We start from the raw sequence: 24,600 nt of genomic DNA on the forward strand, positions 1-24,600 counted from the left end.
AAAAAGATCAAAGGACTTGAAATTCTTTCTATCTCCGTGACTTGAAAGCACTTCAAAACGTGCCTATTGTTATACGTGCAACGGGAATTGGTATCTTGATTCACATTGAAATGCTTTGACATCATAAGTAAACTCATCTAAGATGATAGATAGCAATAGATAGTGACCATAGGGGCCCAGGCTTTTTAAAATCAGCTGTAGCCAAATTGAGGTTATGTTACGCTAGTTCCGTCTAAGCTAGCTGTAATAACAGAAGCGTGCAGGCAGGCCTGCACAGTATTTTGTATTAAATTTGTGCTTTATGTGAACGTAAATAAAATGCAGGTCTCAGATCCTAATAATGTGAAAATCTACAACTTGAGTGCGGGCAAATCTCTTCCCGAGGTAAAGTTATGGCATTTACATGAGGGTTATACAATTTTTAAGGTTATGATCAGTTAACTTTCATTAACGTTCTAATATTTAATTCACACAATGCAATTTTTTTTAGTGGTTATCAGAGAGAAAGCGACGAAGTTTACTAAAAAAAAATGCCGGTAAGTTACTTCGAAATATATATATATGTATTTTTGTTTTCACAATAATGTACGTTGCAAAAAAATTTTATCAAATAATTCTTATTATAGTCTAATCTTTTTCAATAATACAATTATAAACTACTTTGCAGAAAAAAAAAATTACATAATTTTATTTTACTCACAGATATCAGAAGACGCATCGAACTTATTCAGGATTTTGATATGCCTGGAATTAGTACGTCTGTCAAAGTTTCCAGGGATGGCCAATATATTTTTGCTACTGGCATATATAAGCCAAGGGTAAAATGTTTTGACGTAAACAACCTATCCCTTAAATTTGAGCGCTGCTTCGATTCTGAAGTTCTCACATTTGAAATATTGTCTGACGACTACAGTAAGGTGATTATATAGTCAATATTCACTAACAAAGAACCATAGATAGGTCGACCCCTCTGATTTTGATTTAGTTCATTATGTCGTAGTCCATCGAAAACTAAGAGACACACACATGCTCTTATCTAATAAATGCTTTAGAGCGGATGAAAAACAACCTCCAAAGATGAAACCAATGAATGAAACTGACACTGAAATGTTTCTGTTCATAAATATTTATTAATTAATCGTACATTTCAGGGTTAGTTTCATTCGAATCCATCAAGCGCTACAAGAAATCACCCCGTTACGTGCCCATCTTTGGGGGTTGTTTTCACTACTCTAACCGTTTATTAGCAGATAAAAAAATATACATGACTCTTAATTCTCTATGTACTACAAAATGTATGAATTAGATGAACATTGGAGGGGTCGACCTACCTACAGTTCCCTGTAAGTAAAAGAATCGATAACTTACTCAAATGATTTATAACGACACCAACTTCACAATCTCATAATTTTGCGTTTCAGTTAGTCTTCTTGCACTGTGATAGATACATTGAATTTCATTCGGCGCAAGGGAAATATTATAGACTTAGGATACCCCGGTTTGGAAGAGACATGCAGTACCATTATCCGTCCTGCGACCTATTTGTTGTTGGTGCTAGGTAAGCTGTGTTTTATCATATGGCAATTTAAGAAACATTTGATGTGATTCTTGCACAAGTCAAGAATAATACGAAATAATTTCGTTTTGGCGGTATAATTGCACATGCTCATCAAGAACATACTTTACAATGATTGAGTTAATTGTGAATTTCAAACAAGTGAACCAGAAAAAAACTTCTCACATCAGCTGTCTGGTTTTTGAAAGCATAGTTAGGTCTCAATTAAAAGCTTCATCACATTATATTGAAACAAGTTTACTACTAATGATAGAGACAGAGTTTGCTACATATATTTCAAGGAATATAAATTTTCAAAAATAACAGAATGATAGACTTCTCATGAGTTGTAATTTGTCAACTTTAAATCAAGCTGGATAGAAATTGTCGCAATTCCCTGAAAGGTCACACTCGTATTGATTAGTATAACTCAATAAATGATTATTATAATAATTCTAGCAATGAGATCTATCGACTGAACCTAGAGAGGGGACAATTTTTACAATCATTATTTACGGAGGCCTCTGGGATAAACAGGTGCACCATAAATCCTATTCATCATTCGCTAATGATTGGTACTCAGGAAGGACGAATCGAAGCCTGGGATCCTCGTACCAGAAACAAAGTCGGTACATTAGACTGCGCGTTTCATTGTGTCACCGAAAATACCCAGTATGTATATGGCAATAAAATTTTCATACTTGCGTACATGAAGTTTATACCACGTAGATATTCTGTTGATTCTTGAAGTTTTTCATTACTCTAATATTACTTTTACTATTATTACGTATTACACAAGCACATTTTATTTTACATTATGTATTTTCAGACTTGAAGGATTTCCGTCAATTACTGCCCTCAAGTTTCAGGATGCACTTACATTGGGCGTGGGTACTGCTACAGGTCAAGTATTACTCTACGACATTAGATCAAATAAACCATTGTTGGTAAAGGATCACATGTACGGATTACCAATCAGAGATATTGAATTTCACAATCAGATGGGTATGATCTACTCTATGGATAGTTCGGTCGTTAAAATTTGGGATAAACAAACGGTAAGTCGCCGCGTTTGTATAGAAATATTGTCAGATCATCAATTGTGCAAAATCCGCACAGAAAAGCTCTGAAAGAGGTCTGCTAAAACATACGTTTAAAATCAACTCTTGCAAATAGTTCTCCTAAATTCTCAGATAATTTTCCTATGTTTGAAAGTTTTAAAATTCTTATCGTTCACTTCATGTCTTTCCCGTATAAATAGAAAAAATGAATCTTGAGTGATGCCTAACAGCTGTACTAAACGCATGTCATATTATTTTACAGGGCAAGCTGTACACCTCAATAGAAGCACAGGCAGATTTCAACAATATGTGTGTTGTTCCGAATACCGGAATGATGTTTATTGCTAATGAAGATACTAAGTTACAAACTTACTACATACCCAGCCTAGGACCTGCACCTAGGTGGTGCAGTTTTCTTGATAATCTTACTGAAGAACTTGAAGAGTCTAACTTTGATACTGTTTATGATGACTATAAATTCATTACTGAGAAGGAACTGGACGATTTCGGACTAGCACATCTTAAAGGAAGTAACTTACTTAGGGCATACATGCACGGATATTTTATGGATGCTAGGCTCTACAGAAAGGCTAGAGACGTAGCTCAGCCTTTCAACTTTGATGAATATCAGAGGAAACAGATCAGAAAGAAAATTGAAGAGGAACGTACGAACCGAGTGCAGGTACTAATATTGGCATATTTCAAATTTTCAATAATTTCATAACCAAATAAGTTTTTACTATTTCATATTTGGTGAAATCGAATTTTTTTACACAGGTTTCAAAATTGCCATCAGTTAATAAACGTCTAGCTCAGAAATTGCTGGATAACGATTTAGATCCAAAAGCAAAACGGAAAACACCAAATCTTCTCAAAGACAATCGGTTTAAGCCATTATTTGAAGATCCAAACTTTGAAGTGGACGAAAACACAGAGGAGTTCCGTTTGCTAAATCCTGTAGTATCACAACTTGCCAAATCTAGAAGAATAGAATTAAACAAGAAACTTGAAGCTCAAGCTCGATTTGACATAGCCAGAGAAGAAGAAAACGCACTTGAAGGTAATCTTTTTTCCACTTGTACCATTATCATTGGTATTAAATTCTGGACTGTCTAGTTTCACCATAAAATAAAATGAATCAAGGTAAACGAAGTTCGGAGGAAAGTTCATTGTCGGATGATGATAGTTCGGATGACGACAAAGGCTGGGCTAAGGAAGTTCAGAAGCAGCACAAATTAATAAAGAGAGAGACGAGACAAAGAGAGTGGGAAGAAGAAAAGGCGCGAAGAGAAGAGAATCAAGAAACAGAAGCAGTAGATCGATCAGAGAGCAAATCAGCTAAATTTTTCAAACTCAAAGAAGGCGTCGAGTTTATGGGTATCAGGACAGTCAGACAAAAACAAAACAAGTAAGAATCTTCTGTGGATATCCAAGAGAATTTGTTGAATAAGCCTCATGGTATTAATGCAGGAGGCAATTTTACTACCTCTCTATCAGCACAATCTCAAGCACAAATAGCGATTTGAGGAAACTGAATTTCATGAAAACAATTAAATTACTATTTATGTGCGTGTTTGCTTTGGCTCTGTGAGATTGACCACATTGTTTTCTACTCTATATTTTTTTCTCCATTAGAGAAATCACTTGTTATTTTCGTTAGTTTATTTAAACTCATTCGTTATTGATTCTTCCTAAGTCAATTCTATGTAGTATTATTCAAATCTACAAATGTGTTTGATGCCTAGATAACAGGATAAATCACTCAGTGCTGTTACCTCCATGTATCTCTTTTACTAATTATGGTATCAGAAAGTTTCAGAGCTAAAAGTCGCACGTTCAGTGTATAAAATATAATTATTAATATAACATTTCGATATGATATTCAAGTTTTACAATATATGAAATACATCATGTTTATAGCAAAGTAGGTAATTTATTGTTATGAATTATTGCACTTAATTACAGAGCGAGCCTTGGCCAAAGATTGCAAGCTGAAGAAGTCAATAGTGTCAGAATGCTTGGTTCGTTGGGAAATAGAGAAATGACATTCAGCACTAAAAAGGTTTGTTGATTAAAATTATGCGAAAGTGACAAAGTAGTGTGTTTCAGATTTCGAAATCAAGAAAATTCAAAGTTCAATGTGCAACCCGTATCAAATACTATTTAGCATAAGGACCAACATGTACGTTGCATGAAAAGGTGAATATTACAAAATAACTTGTATAACTTGTATAACATTTGTTACAGCTAAAAAAATCAGGTGGCTATTCGGAAGAGAAAACAGTTAAGCATTGTGCGGAGCGTAAGCGATTGTCTCGTTCAGCGGGGAAAATCGGCAATAAATTGAAGCCGAAATTTTGGAACGGCAAAAGAGTTGTATAGGATCGACGGACGAAAACAAAATGAAAAAAAAAATCTTTTATACTTACTTGTAAATAATAATAGCATAAAACTAATCCGTTATTCCCTGACCATCGTGACAGTATAAGAGTCATTCCCTTCACAATTGTTATCGTGCTACAGCACTACCATACAAAGAAATAATAATTACTATCACTCACAAACAAATTGTTGTATCAACGTCTGATTATAGTGTATCACAACTCTCAGAGGTGAAACAAGTCATCAGAAAATACTCTTATATGTGTAGTAAATTATCGTGTCGAACCGTATTTGATACTATAGGAATATTTTCATACACACATATGTTTCAAAGTCTGGAGCTAAATGCCGCTCTGCTGCTAGAAGGATGCCTTTGGTAAGTCCACGGGTAAGTTATACACTTGTTTGTTTACATTCTCATATAGTACCAGTCCCTCACACAATAAAGTACTTGATATATACTTAGTATTGCATATTTCGATTAATACGTTATTACAATAATGCAAAACGTACAATAGTTAAAAATTAAACTTTAGGTTTATCCTAATTATTTTTGTTTCTTAATTCAAGCTATCTTAACTTTGAATCCAGTTTTCATGTGTATGTCGTACTTCATCAAAATCTTGAAATTGTGTAATTGTCGAAAATCAACAACCATCACTGTGTTTTTGTTTACAAATTCAGATCTGAATTGACATTGATTGTGCATTGGCTGTATAACGTTCCTATCTTAGTATTCTAACTATTCTTATATCACGTTTTTAGAATAGCTAAAGTAAGGAGGATATGATGCTTTGCTGGCTGCAGTCTAGGCAAAGCTCAAACGAAGCAGTGAATTCAAAAAACCAGCGCACTGGCCTCAACGAAAACAATGGAGACCCATTGCGTATGTCGACAACATCGATTCTATCAGAATTAGAAAGTGCCGAAGTAAGATTACTTGCTTTACTAATAAAAAGCTGGCGCTCAAAGTTCAGGCATAACTTCAGTCAACGCTATGTGCCCACCGTTATATCATTCCATCAGTTACTGCGGAATATATCCACTGTATTAATAATTTACTCTTCTCTTTGTTCTTTTAAATAGGTTGGAGAAATTACCGAAAGACCAGATTATGAAAATCTCAGCACTTCAGCCGTCCTACATTATTGCAAATGCAAAATATTACGTCCCTATTTAAGACTTCTCGGAGTAATGGGATTGAGACCAACAAGTGGAGATGATATAGAGTGCTCGCCTTGTTATTCAATTTTTGCCAATCTGCACACTTTTCAAGTCCTTATATTCATGTGCATTGGATACGTTCTTCAATATACGGCTTGTTTTAGGTAAATTTTTCGATTCATATAATGATTCTGGGGAACGTATTTATTGACTGTCAATTGTTTGATGTACGATATAGTCATTTCATACATTTTCTTTTTGTCTTCATCAGACGAGATCGTGGGTTTTGCTATACCTTGATGCGAATCGATCATGAGCTAGTGTCTAACACTACCAAGGAGTTACAGTATGAAAGAATATGTTATGGAAGTATAGCATTCAGCTATGCGATACCAAGCATTCTTCATCTCAGTGCATATTTGTATGCAGTTTATTTATTTAGAATACGCGAGAACGAGCAGCTTCAAAACTTGATGGAGAGAGCTTTTCTCATGTCTTCAGACCCATCAGATCGCGGTAGTCAGAAGAGATTAGTTAGAATACTGTGGTTATTCATTGTGCTGAGCATTATATGGATGATCATAGCTTTGATCACTGTGAACTTAATGATGGCAAGAGGAATCATTGTATTTCAATGGCTTCATTCTAGGTAAAGAAACGAACCCAACAAGAGTGTTGCACATAGGAAAATCACTAGAGGAATCAAGGTTCAATCTTTGTTCAAATTTTTTTTAACAACATATTCTTACAGTCCAGACCAGTTGAAGACTGTTTTAAAATTTTTTCTGATCGTTTGTACCTTATGGCATGATATGGTTCAAGGAACGATTATAACAAGTTACTGCTTGCAAGGACAACTATTAATGTCGCATCTATACTTTCTACGAACCAAGTTACTCCAACATACATTGGCTCCGTTAGATTGGATGAAGGTATTTATGTATAAATTTGTGTAATACATGCACAAAGCTGAATTGACAGTATTTATGACTACTCTATGAATGAAGTATTACAGAATTGTAGCCATTATTTTATTCTTTCTTTTATAAACATAATTTATGTGGGTAGTATTTTACGATGGATTTGTGTAAATACTTTTATTAAATTGTTGTTATAGGAGATTAGTGAGTTTAAAAAATTGCTGAAATATTTCAATGATGATTTTGGTCCGGCAGTATGCATATACACTGTGGTAAATTTTTCGTGGGCTGCAGCTGGTATTTTATGGCTACTGAAATACGATAATGTCGATGTACAAAGCAGTCCAATTATTTATATTAGTATTATAAATGTGTCTTTGTGGGTCGTGATATCATTAGCCCCTTTTATACAGGTTCGTAACAGATTACACCTATAATATCTGAAGCATTTAATTTTTAGTAGATTACAATTAGGGAAAGTACCCTCAAAAGAGTATTGAACAATTATGATATTTTCATTCTCTATTACTTATTTAGGCAGCACGATTAACTTCAGCATGCTCAACTATTCAAGGAATTGGGCATGAAATTCGCGTTCGTCCATTCGTGTATCAGGACACTCCAGGATCGGACTTGGATACGATTCTATTATATGCATCTTCATTAAATATGTGCGCTAGATTATTCAGAGTACCTATAACTGGGAGGTATTTGTTGTTGGCATTAACTGTTGGGAGTATTGTTATGTTGATCCTAGGGCAGTGCCATTTTCTATCCAGCTTATAAATTTCAATTGGAAATGTGTTCAAGTTTTTAACGTAGCATAATAAATATGTTGTACAGAAATCTAGCCAGAAAGAGAAGAGAAAATGAGTGTAAAATTTGTTATATCTGTGGTAATTTCCTTTTTGTTGACTATTCCGAAAATTCTTAGTGTTGAGGTAAGTGAATGTTGTGTTTATATTTTATTGCATTAACATTGGGAATTTCAACTTTACAATACATTAAACAAAATAAATCAGATAGATGAATAGATTTGTGTCATTATTATTTTTACTCTATTGTGGCAGCAATTCGGATTTTCTTTTTTCAACTGGCATATATGTACAGGACTATATCTTAAAAATGTTAATACGTTGTAAAGTTTTACAATTATTTAATAAAAATATTCTTGTACTGTATATTGCTGATAAAATTAATTTAATGAAAAAGTTTTGATCTTACAATAAATATTAAGAACAATTATACTAGATGTACCCATTAGTTGGTAATTCTGGAAAGCATGAATTTAACTCAGGTAAATCTACCTGTGGAGAAAAAGAGAGGAAAAAATATGCATTATACAAAATTTGAGATTTGAGTTACATGCAGAGACATACAAAATATATGTTTTCTATGCTATTTTAAGTTCGAAACCAAATTTCAAACTATGAAGCTACCAAATACCTAACACACACACACACGCAAACGTGTATTTACGAAAATTAATTATTATTTAACACAAATCTTCAGCTCTTGTTAAAAATAAGAGGCATTTAGCAAGATCAGGTGTTTCATTTATCCAAATATAAAATACATTTAGTATACGATCACCCTTCTTAGTACGATGGTTTCAAAAATTTAGGTTTTTTCTCTACGGGTTCTATTTCGATGCTGTCATCCCTTACATATTTCTTGTTTTCATGTTTTGTCCTGAATTTTTTTGCCATTGTATCCACTGCTGAGGATCTGTAATGCTTTGCCATCTGTTCATCAGATATTTCAGTTTCATTCTGTTTCCGGGTCAAAGCTTGCTTAGCTTCTTCTTCCAATTCCATCAGTCTCTCTATCTCTGGATTCATACCGCGAAAGCTCACTCGACCGTCAAGCAAACCTTCACAAAACACAAAGCTTGGCTCAATGATGAATTTATCCCTAAAACAAGTATCGAAAACTGAATGAACTAGATATTTAGAAAAAATAAAATCTGAAAAAAATGTGATACCTCTATACTTATATCAGAGGAATTGCCTAACAGCAATTTGTGAAGACAATCCAATAAAAAAGGAAACAAATCTGCTCCTTAGCGATATAAATATTGATTCAACAGAGTTCGGCTGAGTTTCCCAAATATTTTTAATTTGAAACTTATGATTTACATTGATTGCAACTATTACTGACTGAAACATGTGTTTTGTCAATTAGTATTTTGCTTTTTATTCACTATTTACATAATAATTGATTCTGTTGTTAGTATTTAACTTAGTTGTATCACCACCATTACCAAAAGATATAATTGCTGTAGAATTTTGTCAGTAAAAACTAAGACTCCTTGCAAGTGGAAAATATTATTTGTTATCGTTGAGTTTATAAACTTACGATCCTTTCTTCATGTGATTAGTCAGCTGTGCCCCGAAGTATTCTTTGCCTTCTTCTTGAAATAGTTGCTTCTCAACTTTCTCTTTGGTTCGTTTCATGAACTAGATGAAAAGGAATAAAAAAAAGTTGTGACATATGAAACTGCATAATCTGATAAAAATAACTTAACCATACAAATTTCGTCTATTACCTTCATTTCCAAAATACCTTTCGACAATTTCGTCTTGTTCACTTCTCTTGCAGTCATTTTTAACAAAATTATGAACAAGGATCTGCGAAGTTGTAAAATTTTTCGATTTCGGACTGAAAAAATACTTGGTTTCAAGACCAATTACGTTTTATGAAGAAAACCAGTAAATATGAGGCAGCCAGTAAACAGTAGCAAACAATTGCGGAACCCAACCTAAATTTTAAATATTTTTGGTTATGTTTCACTTTTTCTAAGAAGCAGGGTAATCACATGGAGCACGGATGGAGGACCTGAAAATACCCAAATATACCCAACCCGACAGTCAAATAGATAGAACGAAGTGAGCTAGGGAAACACTGGCGTCTGGATCACAATCGATCCAATCTCGAAACAGTAACTTCAGTTCAATCACAGATGTCAGATGAATTAGTTCATTCATAAATACTATAAATCTCTTGATCAATATTTCATTATGATTCTGTTTAAACAGATCTATAATTAAAAGTTTAGGATCACAAATATACGTATATTATTAATGATTGTAACGATGTCATCGAGATATACAACGACCGGGATCAAGGTAAACATGACAATTTATTTCAATGCTGTTGTCAAAAGCTGTATATTAATAAACGCTGTAACTGCTAACCAACATGTTTTACCAGAATAAAGCAATAACGACTACCTGCAATGATAATACTTAAAATATTGTGGATCACTCATTTATGTTCTTGTTTCGGATAATGAAGGAATAATAACTCATAAAAACTAGTAACAGTATATCAAACGTTAAACATATCCTGATTATACCTGTATGACTCTGTCTTGAGTCTAGCGTAACTTGCACGTCGCTGTTGTGTGAATATCGACACTGTCAAGTTTATTAACTATTTACGTGAACTTTGACTTTTTTTTTAATTTGACTTTTAAAGGGCGAAGGAGATGTGGACGACAACTTCAGGCAGCAAGGATCGTTAAGGAAATTGTTGCCATCCAATAGTAATGGAGAGACACAGCTTGCCATGTCCACTAGGATGATCGATAGACCTCCTTCGACTCGCAGTAACAGAGAATATGCTGTGTTCTTACAAGAGTATATAATTCTTTCTGAATAGTAAGTTGAATAGTGTACCTACTTTTTTAACTTTGATCAATTATTAAGTTGCATGTTGCAGATAAAATGCTACAGCGCAAGAACTTGTTTCTGGTACACCTGCTTTAAATCTAAGCAACGAATCATCCTGAAAACACTCAAAATTTAACAATAATTCATGTTGTATTCAATTTGAGTTTTGGCTGGATCTTCAATAAATCTATAACGTTGCATAATTTTGTTTCAGTAATATGATGCAGAAACAAGATCTAAAAAGAATTTATGTGATTCCATCTGCAAATGACTCATTTTGTAAGTTAAATGATGAAGTTTGTAATCCTATTTCAACACTTCCAGGATTGATAGAAAACAGTTTGTGTAAGTGTTGGCCTTTTTTCTTGCAGTATGGTTTGGAGTCTTCTTTGTTAGACAAGGAATTTACCAAGGTGGCGTATTCAGATTCACAATTACCTTGCCCCCAACTTTTCCCGACGGTGGTTGTCCGGTAAGTTATATAAATCATTCAACAGAGTTTTAGGTTGCTTATTTTCTTTCTATTTCTGTATCATATATAGGTATATTTGTTTTCTTTTTCTAGTATTGCTAACCATTCGATTATCTTACAGAAAGTTGTATTTCAACCGAATGTATTTCATCCATTATTGAAGGCTGATACTGGAGAGTTAGATACAACGTGGGAATTTCCTGAATGGAAACGAAACAATAGAGTTTGGCAATTAGTGCAGTACATTGTCAAGGTCTTTTCCAAAATCGATTCAAAGATGCCGTCCATCAATGAAGAAGCTCTGATGTTGTAAGAAAATTCTTGTCTATTGATGTGCCCTTTTCAAGCATACTGATCATGACTATCATTGCTAATGTATTCAAACATACAAAAATTTTCATGGAATGGTATTTTATTAATTTACCCGTCTATATTGTTTTAGATTTGCAAGTAACATTGAAAGTTTCCAAAAAAAAGCTAGGGCAAGTGTTACAGAGAGTTTGAGTCAGCTTTACGATCCACCTTCAACTGACGATCCGCATTACATTACTTTTACCCCTTATGATAGTTCATTGCACGATGGTATCAAGGAGGAGATATTAAAATCAAAGGTAACTTATGATTTGTGGTTGTTGAAAAATCATTATATCCATATCAGTAATAAGGCATCAAAGCATGAAACATAAAGTTGTCATGTTTGAACTGAAATCGACAGCTACTGTAGATAAATAATTAAAATTTTGGCCAATTTCAGAAGGAAGAGGAAAATAAGGTGCTTGGATTTTCTTGGGTACAGCCAGGATCGCTTCAGCCTTTTTCAAAACCCGAAACAAGATAACAAAAACTTCTTAAGCCTGGAGAGTCGTTAACACAACAGATGAGGTATTTTCAAACCTTAGACGTTCGTAATTTTCGACATTTACTCATTGCAATCGTCATTTAACAAGAGATGAACAAATGGTACGATGTACGACTTAATATTTTTCTATGTATGTTTATAAAGACTTAACCAACTGAAATAAGTAAATCTTTACTCAAACGTGTACAGTTTTGGATCAGGATTCGAAAATTTTTCGTACGTGTATAAAGTATCAGAGTTTATATTTCTAGAAGTATAAACATATGTCTCTAATTTATGCTAATGTCGGAGAGTAGGCCCCATTCTAAAATAATTATATCACAGAAGTCTAATGGAGTGTTATCATTATTAATTTTAATATTTATTACTCACGATATAATTCTATTGACTTATAGGCTCGTGCAACAACACGTAGAATATGTATGACGAATTTATAAAGACTTGTCTTTAAGGCAATGTATATATAAAACATTTGTAATCAAATACGTTAACTGATGACTGTTAAACGTTAACATGGCTTCTTATGGCCCAGGGCACAATTAGCCGCAGAGTACTGGTTACCACAATTTGTCTAGGAGAGGGGTAATTGTCTTTAAATTCTTCCGTCAACGTTAAATATGGTGCTTAATTTTTTACTAGAAAAATAAGAGATTACCATCGTTTCATAGTTTGGTCTACACATTTTGCAATTCAACAAATGCAGGGCTAATAATAAATGATTTTTCAATTTATTATTTTGTAACTATTTTAGGAAACTCTCTTTAATCATATCTTTATTAGACTCTAGTTTAAAGTTTTTCTGCGAATGTTTTATCTTCTGGACAATGCCAACCCTCACATTTTTATATGTAGACTTGAAACGAATTGCAATGGTTGTAAAAATAATTAGTTTACAATTTTTCACAGAACTTTTTTAGCTATTTTTTTATGCCATTCGGAATCCAGTTCATGTCTATTATTGTCCCAAGAAAAATGCGTTGGACTTTGTTCTTCGCCATTATGGAATTCAAAGTATTTGCTAAATTCTAATGCTAGCTTAGATCGCACCAAGCCTATGCCACCAGCAATTTTTGGTGCAGGATGATAAACTCGTCCAGTTTCCATGCTCATGAAGATTCTTGCTGGCTCAAAAGGAACCTATGATTATAACAAAGATTCACATGTCAGCAGATCTATCAATTTTTCATTTATGGTCTAAGGCTAAATTTAGGTGTTCTTTATCGTAAAAGGTTGGCAAAAATAAAAAACATACAAACCGTCAGTAACTCATCGGCATGAGCATAACTAAATTGATTTTTCACTCCTCCAGTATCTAAATCTTCCTTTTGAATGACATGTGTAAACACGATTGGAAGATCATCACATCTGACGAAATTTCGTTCTCTTCCACATGGTGACAGGTAGGGAAAATCATCCATGTAACGGCCAGTTTCATTTTTGCGAAGTCTTGTGAAGAAGAATGCCAAAAACTTTTTCTCTGAAAATTGATAAAACGATTTTCCAGAATGCTTTCAAGATAAACCGTTGAAAAAGGTTTATGTGGATTAGATCTATTGCATTCAAACTTCAAGGAATTTGATCACGAATGCATATAAGCTAGAATTACTGTACATGTATTTAATAATTAATTTATGCGAATTTGACCTATTTTCAAGGAGATTTGGCTTGGAAGTTAAAACAGAGATTGAAATCCACTGATCTCTACACTAGAGATCTTTATGTTAGAGATCAGTGTTGAAATCTGTAAGTGTTTGATTGATGAACTGTTAATTGTTAAGTTGATCTATTTAATACAAATCAGCAACATACGAATACGTACCTTTAAAACAAGAGGTGAAGTTCTTCATTCGAGAATCATCAAGAAACAACTGTCAATTTGAAAGATATACAAATTTTATACATGTACCTCTGGAGACCATAAAATATTTCAAAATTCAAGCAATATCCAATATGTTAATAAGATCTTGTATTCAATTAATTTCTTTATTCGAGTAAAAAACAATATCCAGTGAAACCATTACAGGCATTCAAATGGAATCAATAAGTGTAAAAATATTGTAACAGTTTAACTTATTTTGCTCTGATTAATTAGTTCAAATACGATTTCATGAGAATTCAAAAATAGATACATATTTTCTTAACCCAACAAATTAGAAAAAAATAATTTAATACAGTGACCCGAATAATTTAATACAGTGACCCAAATAATCATTTAACAGAGATCAACAATAAAGTTGTCCAGTACTTGGCATTTTATCTACATTAATCGCGTAGTTGATACCGCAGTTATTCTACCAGAAATTTTGCTTAGATTTTCCCAAAAAATAGGGATTTTAGTAATATTGCGATAATAAGAAATTCACTTTTATTTTTTGGCATAATTTTTTAACACATTTTCTTGCAAGGGCAAATACGTAGTGTTTCCAGATAAAATCATTGTTGAATTTTTATTTGTTTATCCAGTGATAATGTTCATGGTCTAAATGGTAGTTAGCAGATATATGAAACTATCTGGCACTTATTGAACAGAACAAGGAAAAAGAAGAAAAACATACATAAATCTACTTTTCGCACCTTTGAAGAGCTAGACTGTTTTTTATTACGGTTCTAATTAAATTTTCAGTTAGATCTACTATCCGCTTCAACGAGTTTGTCTGGAGTCTGTATCACCAAAATTGGATTCTCTTGAATTATCTATTTACCGCAGATCTTTACCAGCGAGATCACTAGTGAGGATCTACATATATGGCACCTAGTGGTTAGCTTGGATCTACTTTTACAAATATTAATTGTAAATAAAAACGTTGACATAACATGGTTCGAAAACGGCGGTTTTAGTTTTTCTGAAATGTTTGTAGGATAAATTTCTGGAAAATCCACGTATCTTCAAGAACAAGAGTAAGTAGAGTTTTCTGAAGACAGTTCGCAATTTCACCGGAACATTTCAAAACCTGTTCAAACGGCCTGCAAATTATATGTCTAATTGAGGAGCCTCCTCTAAGGCGTTTAATCGTGATATCACCAGCCACAGAAGTAGTGATATCGATCGTACTTCTTATTTAGATTATTATCACACCTACCATTCCTTGGTGATCGATGTAATAGAAATATTCGCGAATTCGAGGTTCGGGCGATTGTCCTTGTATATAAGAGACGAGAGTTCTTCTGCTGAGTGTACATATTGAACGCGGACGGTGATTTAATAGATATTTATAGATCGAGGAAAAGCCAGAATAAGGTATTAATCTGTTGTTTGAAAGGGATTTGAGATTGAACATTAGGTGGAAAACTGTTTTAGGACGATTCATTGAGCAATATGAATAAGAAACTGGTAAACTATTTCGAAACGTTTACATAAGAGGCATGCGAAACAGGGGGATGTCGAAGTATATTATCAGCCCCCACGTTGGTGACGGCGTGCGCAGAGAGAAACCTACTCTTCATAGATTTTATAGAGATGGACTGTACGGTTCGTGCACCGATCTGAAGCGCTAATTAGAAAGAGAAAGCAACAGCGGGAGTCCGACCTTCCGACTCTACAACCGTATTTTTTGGTTCAGCATTGACGATGACCATGTCATCATGCCATCACTTCACACTTTGGCACACGTTTCTTACGTAATGTCTTCATGAATTATTATGTTGTCATTGACGGAAGAATTTAAAGACGGTTAACCGTGGGCAAATTTTCGTAACTAGTACTCAGCGGGCAAGTGGGTCCGTGGTCATAAGAAGCCGTGTTGGCGATTCGGTAGCCTTTTTATCGACCGGAGCCGTTTATAGGCGATTCTGTAAGACCCAATACACCCTATTAGGGTAACCGTCTTTGGTGTCTTTAACAAAGTTCAATCAACGCCAGTAGTGTTGAAGAATTCGACGTCCTAGTCGTTACTATCGATCTTTGAATCTCGAATATCGTGATTTGAGTATCGACGTTGCGCAGCTGAGTTCGTGTATTCCACAGATGGAATTGTATGTCAAGGAGAGCATTGATAGAGAGAAATGAGATACAACAATCGTGTAAATCAAGAAATTACCTAAAAAAGACGCGAGAAAATATAGCTGGGAAGAATTTCTTCAGGCTTAACCATAACATAACTAAAAGTTTCTTAGTGTGTTTACGACCGACGTTAATAATAGACGGTACAAGAGAATTAGTAAAAATGCACCGTTCTAAATCGACCAAGAAAAAATTCTCTCCATCAAAACCAGTAAAACGTCAAATGAACACTGTTCCTAAATAATTTATTTTTGATTATCTCATTTTTTATACCGAAAATGGCTTCGTCAACTAAGAGATCCTGGAAATTACGTGAGTCACTTTACATATTCAATCATACCTTATTACTTGTCAACCTTTTTTTACTCAATTTTGTATCTACATGTGATTTACCCACGGATTCACCTTTCATCTCTGTCAGATTAAATTCATTTATAATCTCATCTTGATATTTACTACATATTCTTTAATAAAAAGTCAAGTTTTTTCAGTGACCATAACCTTGAAATTACTCCACGATTCATTTGAATCATTCTGTGTAAAAGTCAACTTGTATGAACCCGTTCATTATAACAAAAAATCTGGTAAATAAAATTCCATTTTGATTGTGAAAAATTTAGCAGAAAGTCTACAATCCGAATTTTCAGCGTTTAATTGTAAATGGCATCTCCGTGGAAAACTCCAGTAAACTTTCAGACACATTCAGTGAGGTGTGCAGGCTGTATGTCGCAACAATTATTTTCGCTCCGAGTCCCTAGAGTATTTTGACAAATCAGACTGTCAGCAAATAATACTTGTAAAGACTACTGAGAAACATTCGTTCAAGCTCATGTCAGTCTTTAATGAATATCAAAGAAACCAATTGAAAAAGCTGTCTCAGATTTTTTTATATTTTTATTTTCATAGAGGATTTTGCTGCTCATACATCAAACGTCAACTGTCTAGCATTGGGTCATAAATCTGGCCGAGTGTTAGTTACCGGCGGTGACGATCGTAAAGTCAACTTATGGGCCGTTGGAAAGCACAACTGTATTATGGTGAGTCTTGTTAGCTGATCAATGATGATTATTAACTACATTAAGCATTACAAAAAGCTTAATATTACAAACTCATAGATTTCAAACCTTCTTTCATTTTTTATTATCAATATTTGTTTCCATTCCAATTTTCAAATCATTTTCCTATCAAGTAACAATGATAAAAATTAAGACATTGTGTCGAGCTGTTGTGAAATCTTTCCTTTTTAAACAGTGCTTGCATTAAATTCTACCTATATTAGAAACATAGGTAATTGAATTTTTTTTTTCAAACTGCAATAGGAGGATCCATAATATTCTTCATATAGCTGTATTTTTATTTCAGAACCTTGCCAACAATTAGATGTATACAAGTAAAATAAATAAAGATTATAAAATGGTTATTTTATGTAGGACTGCAATGCAGACCCGATTCCTTTACCGACATGGACCATTGTTTACAAGCCTCAAAGTATTCAAGTACGTTAGTACATTTTCTCTAAAGATACAAAATTCTTGAATTATTAAACTTTATATCTATTTCATGACGTTGCAAATCACTATTTAAGGTCTAGATCCTTATCTGGGATATGGATGGTTTTACATCATTGCAGGTATTAATATCCACAGTAATACTACCTGATTACTGGTATAGCAACAATGTCTTCTTTACCTTTGCCAAAACAAAATGGCCCAAGCTGACATACTTTCTCAATTTAGCTAAACAGTCATCGACTTTTCATTATTTTATGCATTTTGATTTATTAGCTACACTGACTAAGGTCTTGATTGCTACGTACTATTTCTTCTGCTCAACTCAACAAACATTCCACTCCATTAATATTGAACCCCAAATGTTTTTTTTTTCTTTTGCCACACAGGTTCTTATTCATAAATGAATTTGCAGATTTTAGAACCTAATTGAAGGTGAAATCTTACTTTAGTAGCCACTCTAGTTGTCATTCTATTTTTCAACTGGACCATTTTTAAAATCTGTTTTCAGAGCCTGAGTGGACACGCGACAGCAATAGAATGTGTTCGTTTCGGTCAAACGGAAGACTTAGTTTGCGCTGGATCACAGACCGGTGTGCTAAAAATTTGGGATCTGGAGCATGCAAAGCTTGCCAGAACTCTGACGGGACATGGAAATGGTATTAGATGCATGGATTTTCACCCCTATGGAGAATTATTAACATCGGGAAGTCTGGACAAAGCAATAAAGTTGTGGGATATGAGAAGAAAGGGGTGTATATTCACTTACAAAGGCCATACAGATACTGTCAATAGTTTAAAATTTAGTCCTGACGGACAGTGGATAGCCAGTGCTGGAGCAGAAGGGAAAGTCAAGGTAAACATGTAAAAGATTAATGCACAACGACAGTAAATAGATATTTCTGAATCGTTTTGAAGAAAAGTTTTTTTCAATTTGTATAATAAACACAAGTTTTCGTTTCATTATGTCAGGCATGATCATGCATTGTCTCAGGCTTGACAACTTGCTTAGTTAAACAATCAAGATTCATCCACGAGTATTCATGAGCTCTTTCAAAAAAGTTATTTTCATTTTGAATACCTATCAATTTAAAATTCAGTGGTTTTGAAACTCTATAATTTATTTATTTCATAATGGAAACAGTCACGTAAGTTCTGCCGGCAAATATTTATTTTATCTTTTAATAACGAAAATATCATTTTTACCGAAAATTTCAAGGTGCTGTTGACAGGAATTGAAAAATATGCAACGTACAAAGTTAGTTAGATGTTATGTAAATGCGACAATTTTTTTTTATTCAACTTCCATTAGTGAATGACTCAATTCTTGATGGTATTACGCGTGATTTATGGAAATTACTCCATTAAAATTCATCAGGTATTAGCTCTGTTATCCAAGTGCTGGTGTTACAACTTGTAACAGGCTAATAATATTAGGAAATTTTAAATAATAATATAATATACATAAATATGAATCAATTTAGTTTTATTTTCAAATTCTTCTGTTAGTACGGAATCTTAATTTGGTATCAGAAATTTTCCTGCAGATTTCCCAGTTGAACAGCCTTACATTATCGACAATAACCAATTTACTTTGGAATTTCTTTACATAAGTATTCTGGTTCAAATAAGCGTCATTTATTGATATTACCTCTTTTTTTTCCAACATTTCTTCTATCTTAGGACTGTCACTATGCGTTCAGTTTTATCACAGGCTCCTAGCTTTAACTCAAGATTTTGCTCAAGTTCAATCATACTTTATGGATTCAATTTATTGTTGATTGTTCATACATTCACTAGTTTTATTAGTCAATAACTATTGCTTCTCCCGGTTTTTCAGCTCTGGGACTTGCGAGCAGGAAAGCAATTGAGAGAGTTTTCTGAACACAAAGGATCGGTAACAACTGTCGAATTTCATCCTCATGAATTTCTTTTAGCCAGTGGTAGTACAGATCGTACTGTCCATTTCTGGGATTTAGAATCATTTCAATTGGTTTCTTCCACGGAACAATCACAGTCCACGGCAATTAGGTGAACCTGAATAGCTAAATTTATCAATGGAATGATACATTAACAGAAACGAAGTATACGATTAATTTTCAATTTCACACGCATGAATGGCATTTATTTAATAATTAATAAAACGGTATTCAGAGTTTTTTTTTTTCAATCTGTTGTTTTGTTACACTGCACTGAATGAATATCGATTGACAAGCATACGGACTTTTACAGACCAAATAATGCACAATTATTAATTGTCTATAGTATAAACAATGTTTTCTATCCAGGAGTCTCTACTTTAGTCAAGGCGGAGAGTGTCTTTTTGCTGGTAGTCAGGATATTTTGAAGGTTTACGGGTGGGAACCAACACGAACGCTTGACTCAGTACCAACAGGTTGGGGAAAGGTTCAAGATATAGCTGTTGCACAAAATCAATTGGTAAATTTACTTGAATATCACTGAGAAATGGTTTTGAATTAATGTTTTGCTTTGAAATAATCAAATTTTTACCGCTTTCTAGATCGGAGCTTCTTTTCACATAGCAAATGTAGTCCTGTTTGTTTGCGATTTAAAAAAAGTCGCCCCATTCGGAGGTATCCCTACACCTGGGTCACCCTTTAGTCACGGCAACTCGTTGAGGAAAAGTTTTTCTAAAGAGAGACCTCCCGAATTGAAGAAGCACAAGTAATGAATTTTTTTCATGCATTTAAATGCTTGATTTTACTTTGATTTCAGTCTATTTTTTCTGTACTTCTACTCTGTAGTAACATGAAAATCGTTTTCCTTGATAGTAAACCTACATTTGCTTGTTTTCTTGATTAATAGATTAGACGTTAAAACAATAGAGGAAGCAGACAAGTCTGGTACAGATCCTGAGGATGAAGTGATGCTAGCTGAAATACCAAATGTCACAGATTACAGAGATGTCTTTCAACCAAACAGGTCTTGTAAGTATCTCACTGTATGTGTTGTATAAATTGATGTAACAGGTTTTGTTCAGTCTTCTTGCTATTAGTTGTCAGCATTCCTGATCTCAAGGTTGACGTATTAGGGTTTTGAACATATCATTGTTCCAACCAAATGCAATACATTAATGTAAAGAAATACTGCATCTTTCGTGTGAACTTTGGTGATGAATAAATTATACCTTTTTTTTTAAAGCAGTACCTTTGAGTATCTTGTTACTTCAAGCAAACTTTGACTATAAATATGACTCTAAAAAAAAACATATTGTGCATTTTGACAACTATTGCAATTTTTCGTACTTATTATGAGATTATATGTTACTTCAACAGTTAAGGGTGAAAAATTCACTAGTAACAAATCCTTTTTTAATAACCCTGATAAGAACTAAGTCTTGAAAATATTTGAAATGTTTTGAGTCAAGTATGATTTCATTTTTATTGTGGCAAAGGTGTTTGGCGAATTTTTTCTTTTGAAAGTTAAACAAAAAGTAAGTTTGACATTTCATGAATACACATTGATTCACTTCTTTAATGGTTCGATCTGTCACGTAATTCGAAATGCTGTTAAATTATTTATCAGTTCTCATCAGTTTCATTTCAATTGGAATTATTGTTGAATTTATGTATATTGTAATTGCTACTAATCCAACTGGAAATCGAATACTCACCAAACGTCTCCTCATTACAGATCCGTAATGTAATATACAAATTTAGAATATAATTAGATAGATGTTGTACAGCTTGTGAAACAGCATGCTTTGCACGATATGTTTCAGTATCTCGCACGCCTCCCCCTGAATTAGAAGCTTTTGTCGAACCTGAAGAATTGGGTGAGTCTTAAACATAAGTGACTATTTCTGTACAGAAAACAATGATCCTGATATATTAATGGTAATTTTGAATGCTGCTCAATCCAATGAAGTGATTTTTTTATGTTGTCTTGGAGTAAGTTCTACTCATGTAGAAAGTTAAAATTTAGTTAATAAGTAACACAGTAACAGTATCTGTCAGAAAGTTTCAAGGAGCCTGTAATAATTGTTATCAAATTTTTATTTTTGTTCCAGATCCTACACAGCCGCAAATACTTCAAACACTGTCAACGTCATTGTCAAATTTGAATACAAATGAGTTGGATGAAGAGCCACCATCAATAATGAAGCCAGTACCAGTGCGTGTTCATCCCATAAAATCTTCTCCACCAGTCCAGCGTATCTTGATAACTTCTACAAGCCAAATAAGAGCAAATCTCCAGGCAAACAATGCAAGCAAAAATTCTAGAAATATATCAACAATCCCGCCACTTCGACAAAGTATTACGCCACTGCTTAGCAAGAAGAATGTTGGAAATCAACCCTTGGGACCTCAGAGATCAAACTCAACTTTGACACCTCGAGTCGCTCCTATGGCTGCCATATCTCCGGTAATGGATGATGGTAAAATTAAAAGCAGAGCGCCCAGTCCAGATTCTCCTAAACATTGCCTGAAGAGGCAAAGCAGTTGTAAAGAGCGAGAACAGGGCTACGAAAGTGATTATCCGATACAGTGGGTGAAGTTTTGTATATTTTATAGAAATTGAATGATCAATACTAATGATTTGATGCATAAATATTTTACACATGTTTTAATCTTTGGAACAGGATAAACAACATTAAACATAGTCCGTCCGATCCTGCTTTGAACCGGCCAAACACTGCTCAATCACGGTCAACATCGTTAAACAGAAATTTTTCTAGTTCAACCCCTTTATCAGCTCGGAATGCAGTGAAAAAACAAAATAAAGCTCAAATTCAACCTAATGTAAAGGTTGAAATAAGGGTACCACAACTAAGGCCAGCAGTGGAAGAAAAGGTCAAAGATGAATTCGTTCCAATGATCGCTGACAAACCGAGTGGCCTTGACATGGATGAATTTTTACCGGTAAGACATCCAGTTTATCGGCATAAGAGAAATTGGAGTCTCATTTGTTATACGAGATATGAAAAATTGATTTCATCTCATTTTCTTAGAGTGATTAGATTCTGCATTTTCGGTATAATAACTTCAATCTGTTGCTTGATTTCATCGTTTCAAGTACAGAAAATTGTACTTCGTGATATCAAAGTTGTAAATACCGCCCTCTTTTATTTTTCAGAATAGCTATGGTGGCAGGGCATTGGGTTACTCCCAATTAGGCGTTCTCCCAGAAATGTCAGAAGCCGAAGTACTGAACAGTATGATGCGTGGCTATGAGTCCATGATGGCAGTACTTAACAGTCGTCATAGATCTCTGCAAATTATTTACTCGCTATGGCACAGTAAAGACCTCAAGGTACGACTGTAAATATTTGTGAAGAACCACCCGAAATGCGGTTCCTCGTCCAAAAGACTTTTGGGCAATGTTTGAATTTAAATAGATGCATAATATTGTTTATTATTACACGTTACAGGCAGCGGTTGACTCCGCGGTAGCAATGAACGATTTAGCTGTTATAGTCGACCTTTTAGGAGTTATTACGCTTAAACCGTATGTATGAACAATATGCGATTTATAGTTTTTTAGACACTTGATGATTGTTGAAATAGTGCAGCTTTCAATTTTATTTTCAGAACCATTTGGAACTTGGACCTATGTAATTCTTTGCTTACCTCCATTGGCGATCTACTTCAAAGTAAATACGAAATGTAAGTTGAACAATTAATTTGCAGTCTTTTTTCGACTAATAATAAGTTATAGAGACAGAGTAATCTTTAATTCAAAAAGTGGCATTAAGGTGTCTGAAGCAATTTTAACAATAAGATTTTCTTTTCGTGCAAAATTTTCAAGTATTACATGTGAATATTCGAATGCTTATCTTATTATCGATTTAAACGTGAAGAGGTTGGCAGTTGCGATCTTGTAAATATATATAATGCCGCTAAATTTATGATGTATATGCATGTGCGACTGTTGAAACTCACAGGGTGACGACAGAACCGGGAAATCAGGGAAATCAGTAAAATTCTCATTCAACTCAGGGAAATATTAAGACATATTTCTGTTTTATTTATCAAAATTATTTCAGCTTTGTTAATAATAATTATCAACAAGTGAATTATTAATTCGTTTCAGATAAGAGCGAACAATTTTTCAATCTTTAGTTTCATGAAAAATCTGTTTAATTTTATTACACTATTCTCTACAAATTACCTTGAACAGCATTTAAGTGACCATTTCTGAAAAATGAGAGTAGGTATTAATAGTGAAAAATGGCAGAGAATTTTGCGAAAAAGGTTCTGAAAATTAGGAAAATCCCAGGGAATTTAGTAATCCGATTTCCAGTGCCACCTTGGAAAGATCTTTTTACCTCAATTGTATCGAAGCGGTGAAAAAATACTGTAAAACTTGATCTACAAAGTGGTCATAAAACAAATGCATTATCTGACAAGTTTAGTAATAATAGAAACACATCACAACATTACTAATATTGATTCGAAATTTTTTTGATCATAGTTCATAAATAGTCAATATCTAAATAAAATTGTATTATAATGCGACAACTTATCGAAAGTACTTTTGATAGACTTGAGAAAATTTACGAAAATTCTACAAAGCAATTCATTTTCAGTAGCAAAGTATCAGCCTAACAATAATTCCTGCACCAGATTTTTGATTATACCTATAAAGAAACTAACAAGTTTACATAAATTATCAAATGGGTAGGTAAAAATTGGTTTCCGTTAAAAATTTATGTCGTATAGCAGCAACATCTTTTTCTCTGTCTTTAACTTTATAATCCATTTCGTATTGTCATGAAGTACCGTCACTTCTTGGAGTTGAAAAATCCGACCGCATCGTAACGTCCGTATAAACCTTACGAGTTGTAGGACGCGATTGTCTTGCGAATAAACTGCAGACAAAGCGAGCTTGCGGTCGAGTCTGCTAGACTTGAGGCTTAAGCTATAGTCTTTACGTTTGTCACTTGTTTTTCCACTTCCATGCGTTTTGTACGTCGGTTTTATTTTTACCCATATACTTTTAACTTTCGAAATTTGTTGTTTTCGTTTTACCCTAATTAATTCT

At 33.8% G+C, this 24,600-nt stretch overlaps 6 protein-coding genes across 35 annotated transcripts in view; 4 read left to right on the plus strand and 2 right to left on the minus strand.

Annotated features, from left to right (window-relative positions):
* The first annotated feature begins 198 nt into the window (after positions 1-198).
* On the plus strand, positions 199-5,052 carry LOC124176494 (nucleolar protein 10). The gene is made up of 11 exons (XM_046557860.1): positions 199-384; positions 491-536; positions 703-917; positions 1,422-1,558; positions 2,015-2,227; positions 2,385-2,613; positions 2,879-3,298; positions 3,394-3,676; positions 3,760-4,024; positions 4,582-4,678; positions 4,864-5,052. The coding sequence occupies exons 1-11, from the start codon at positions 319-321 to the stop codon at positions 4,996-4,998; spliced, it is 2,106 nt and encodes a 701-aa protein (XP_046413816.1). The 5' UTR covers positions 199-318; the 3' UTR covers positions 4,999-5,052.
* A 144-nt stretch (positions 5,053-5,196) lies between these two features.
* LOC124176495 lies at positions 5,197-7,868 on the plus strand. Of its 6 annotated transcripts, none has more exons than XM_046557861.1 (7): positions 5,197-5,598; positions 5,764-5,928; positions 6,085-6,326; positions 6,434-6,811; positions 6,914-7,094; positions 7,280-7,495; positions 7,620-7,868. In XM_046557861.1, exons 2-7 carry the CDS (start codon positions 5,785-5,787, stop codon positions 7,866-7,868), a joined length of 1,410 nt encoding a protein of 469 aa, XP_046413817.1. In that variant the 5' UTR covers positions 5,197-5,598; positions 5,764-5,784. The 6 variants fall into 6 exon arrangements, with proteins under 6 accessions (XP_046413817.1, XP_046413820.1, XP_046413823.1 ...); XM_046557864.1 differs by having other exon boundaries at positions 5,197-5,507; XM_046557867.1 differs by having other exon boundaries at positions 5,197-5,507; positions 5,764-5,884.
* A 275-nt stretch (positions 7,869-8,143) lies between these two features.
* On the minus strand, positions 8,144-9,971 carry LOC124176500 (M-phase phosphoprotein 6). Of its 3 annotated transcripts, none has more exons than XM_046557874.1 (4): positions 9,631-9,971; positions 9,441-9,541; positions 8,659-8,996; positions 8,144-8,389 (listed from the first exon to the last, which is right to left on the minus strand). In XM_046557874.1, the coding sequence occupies exons 1-3, from the start codon at positions 9,685-9,687 to the stop codon at positions 8,681-8,683; spliced, it is 474 nt and encodes a 157-aa protein (XP_046413830.1). In that variant the 5' UTR covers positions 9,688-9,971; the 3' UTR covers positions 8,144-8,389; positions 8,659-8,680. The 3 variants fall into 3 exon arrangements, with proteins under 3 accessions (XP_046413830.1, XP_046413829.1, XP_046413828.1); XM_046557873.1 differs by having other exon boundaries at positions 8,144-8,996; positions 9,631-9,743; positions 9,844-9,962; XM_046557872.1 differs by having other exon boundaries at positions 8,676-8,996; positions 9,631-9,958.
* Positions 9,972-10,009: 38 nt separating this feature from the next.
* Positions 10,010-14,905, plus strand: LOC124176497 (AKT-interacting protein-like). The gene is made up of 7 exons (XM_046557869.1): positions 10,010-10,210; positions 10,563-10,744; positions 10,971-11,035; positions 11,128-11,228; positions 11,350-11,537; positions 11,671-11,839; positions 11,983-14,905. The coding sequence occupies exons 1-7, from the start codon at positions 10,166-10,168 to the stop codon at positions 12,064-12,066; spliced, it is 834 nt and encodes a 277-aa protein (XP_046413825.1). The 5' UTR covers positions 10,010-10,165; the 3' UTR covers positions 12,067-14,905.
* Positions 12,243-15,679, minus strand: LOC124176498 (UPF0598 protein CG30010). The gene is made up of 4 exons (XM_046557870.1): positions 15,168-15,679; positions 13,907-13,955; positions 13,344-13,564; positions 12,243-13,224 (listed from the first exon to the last, which is right to left on the minus strand). Exons 1-4 carry the CDS (start codon positions 15,393-15,395, stop codon positions 12,988-12,990), a joined length of 735 nt encoding a protein of 244 aa, XP_046413826.1. The 5' UTR covers positions 15,396-15,679; the 3' UTR covers positions 12,243-12,987.
* Positions 15,680-15,975: 296 nt separating this feature from the next.
* LOC124174707 (katanin p80 WD40 repeat-containing subunit B1) overlaps positions 15,976-24,600 on the plus strand; it is a 41,757-nt gene continuing 33,132 nt past the window's right edge. For 20 of the 23 annotated variants that reach the window (XR_006868991.1, XR_006868975.1, XR_006868974.1 and 17 more), the window contains exons 1-13: positions 15,976-16,399; positions 16,994-17,124; positions 18,107-18,451; positions 19,436-19,626; positions 19,884-20,034; positions 20,117-20,280; positions 20,422-20,543; positions 21,338-21,391; positions 21,626-22,103; positions 22,199-22,478; positions 22,693-22,869; positions 22,988-23,064; positions 23,148-23,222. Coding sequence is in view for 4 of the 23 variants with exons in the window: in XM_046554108.1 (XP_046410064.1) it covers positions 16,366-16,399; positions 16,994-17,124; positions 18,107-18,451; positions 19,436-19,626; positions 19,884-20,034; positions 20,117-20,280; positions 20,422-20,543; positions 21,338-21,391; positions 21,626-22,103; positions 22,199-22,478; positions 22,693-22,869; positions 22,988-23,064; positions 23,148-23,222 (2,279 nt within the window). In the remaining 19 variants the exon portion in view is untranslated. Of the gene's footprint in view, positions 16,400-16,993; positions 17,125-18,106; positions 18,452-19,435; positions 19,627-19,883; positions 20,035-20,116; positions 20,281-20,421; positions 20,544-21,337; positions 21,392-21,625; positions 22,104-22,198; positions 22,479-22,692; positions 22,870-22,987; positions 23,065-23,147; positions 23,223-23,649; positions 24,280-24,600 lie in introns of those variants that run through there. The other 3 variants (XM_046554109.1, XM_046554105.1, XM_046554106.1) reach the window with 3 other exon arrangements.

Source organism: Neodiprion fabricii, chromosome 2 (genome assembly GCF_021155785.1).
Source record: "Neodiprion fabricii isolate iyNeoFabr1 chromosome 2, iyNeoFabr1.1, whole genome shotgun sequence".
Taxonomy (NCBI): domain Eukaryota; kingdom Metazoa; phylum Arthropoda; class Insecta; order Hymenoptera; family Diprionidae; genus Neodiprion; species Neodiprion fabricii.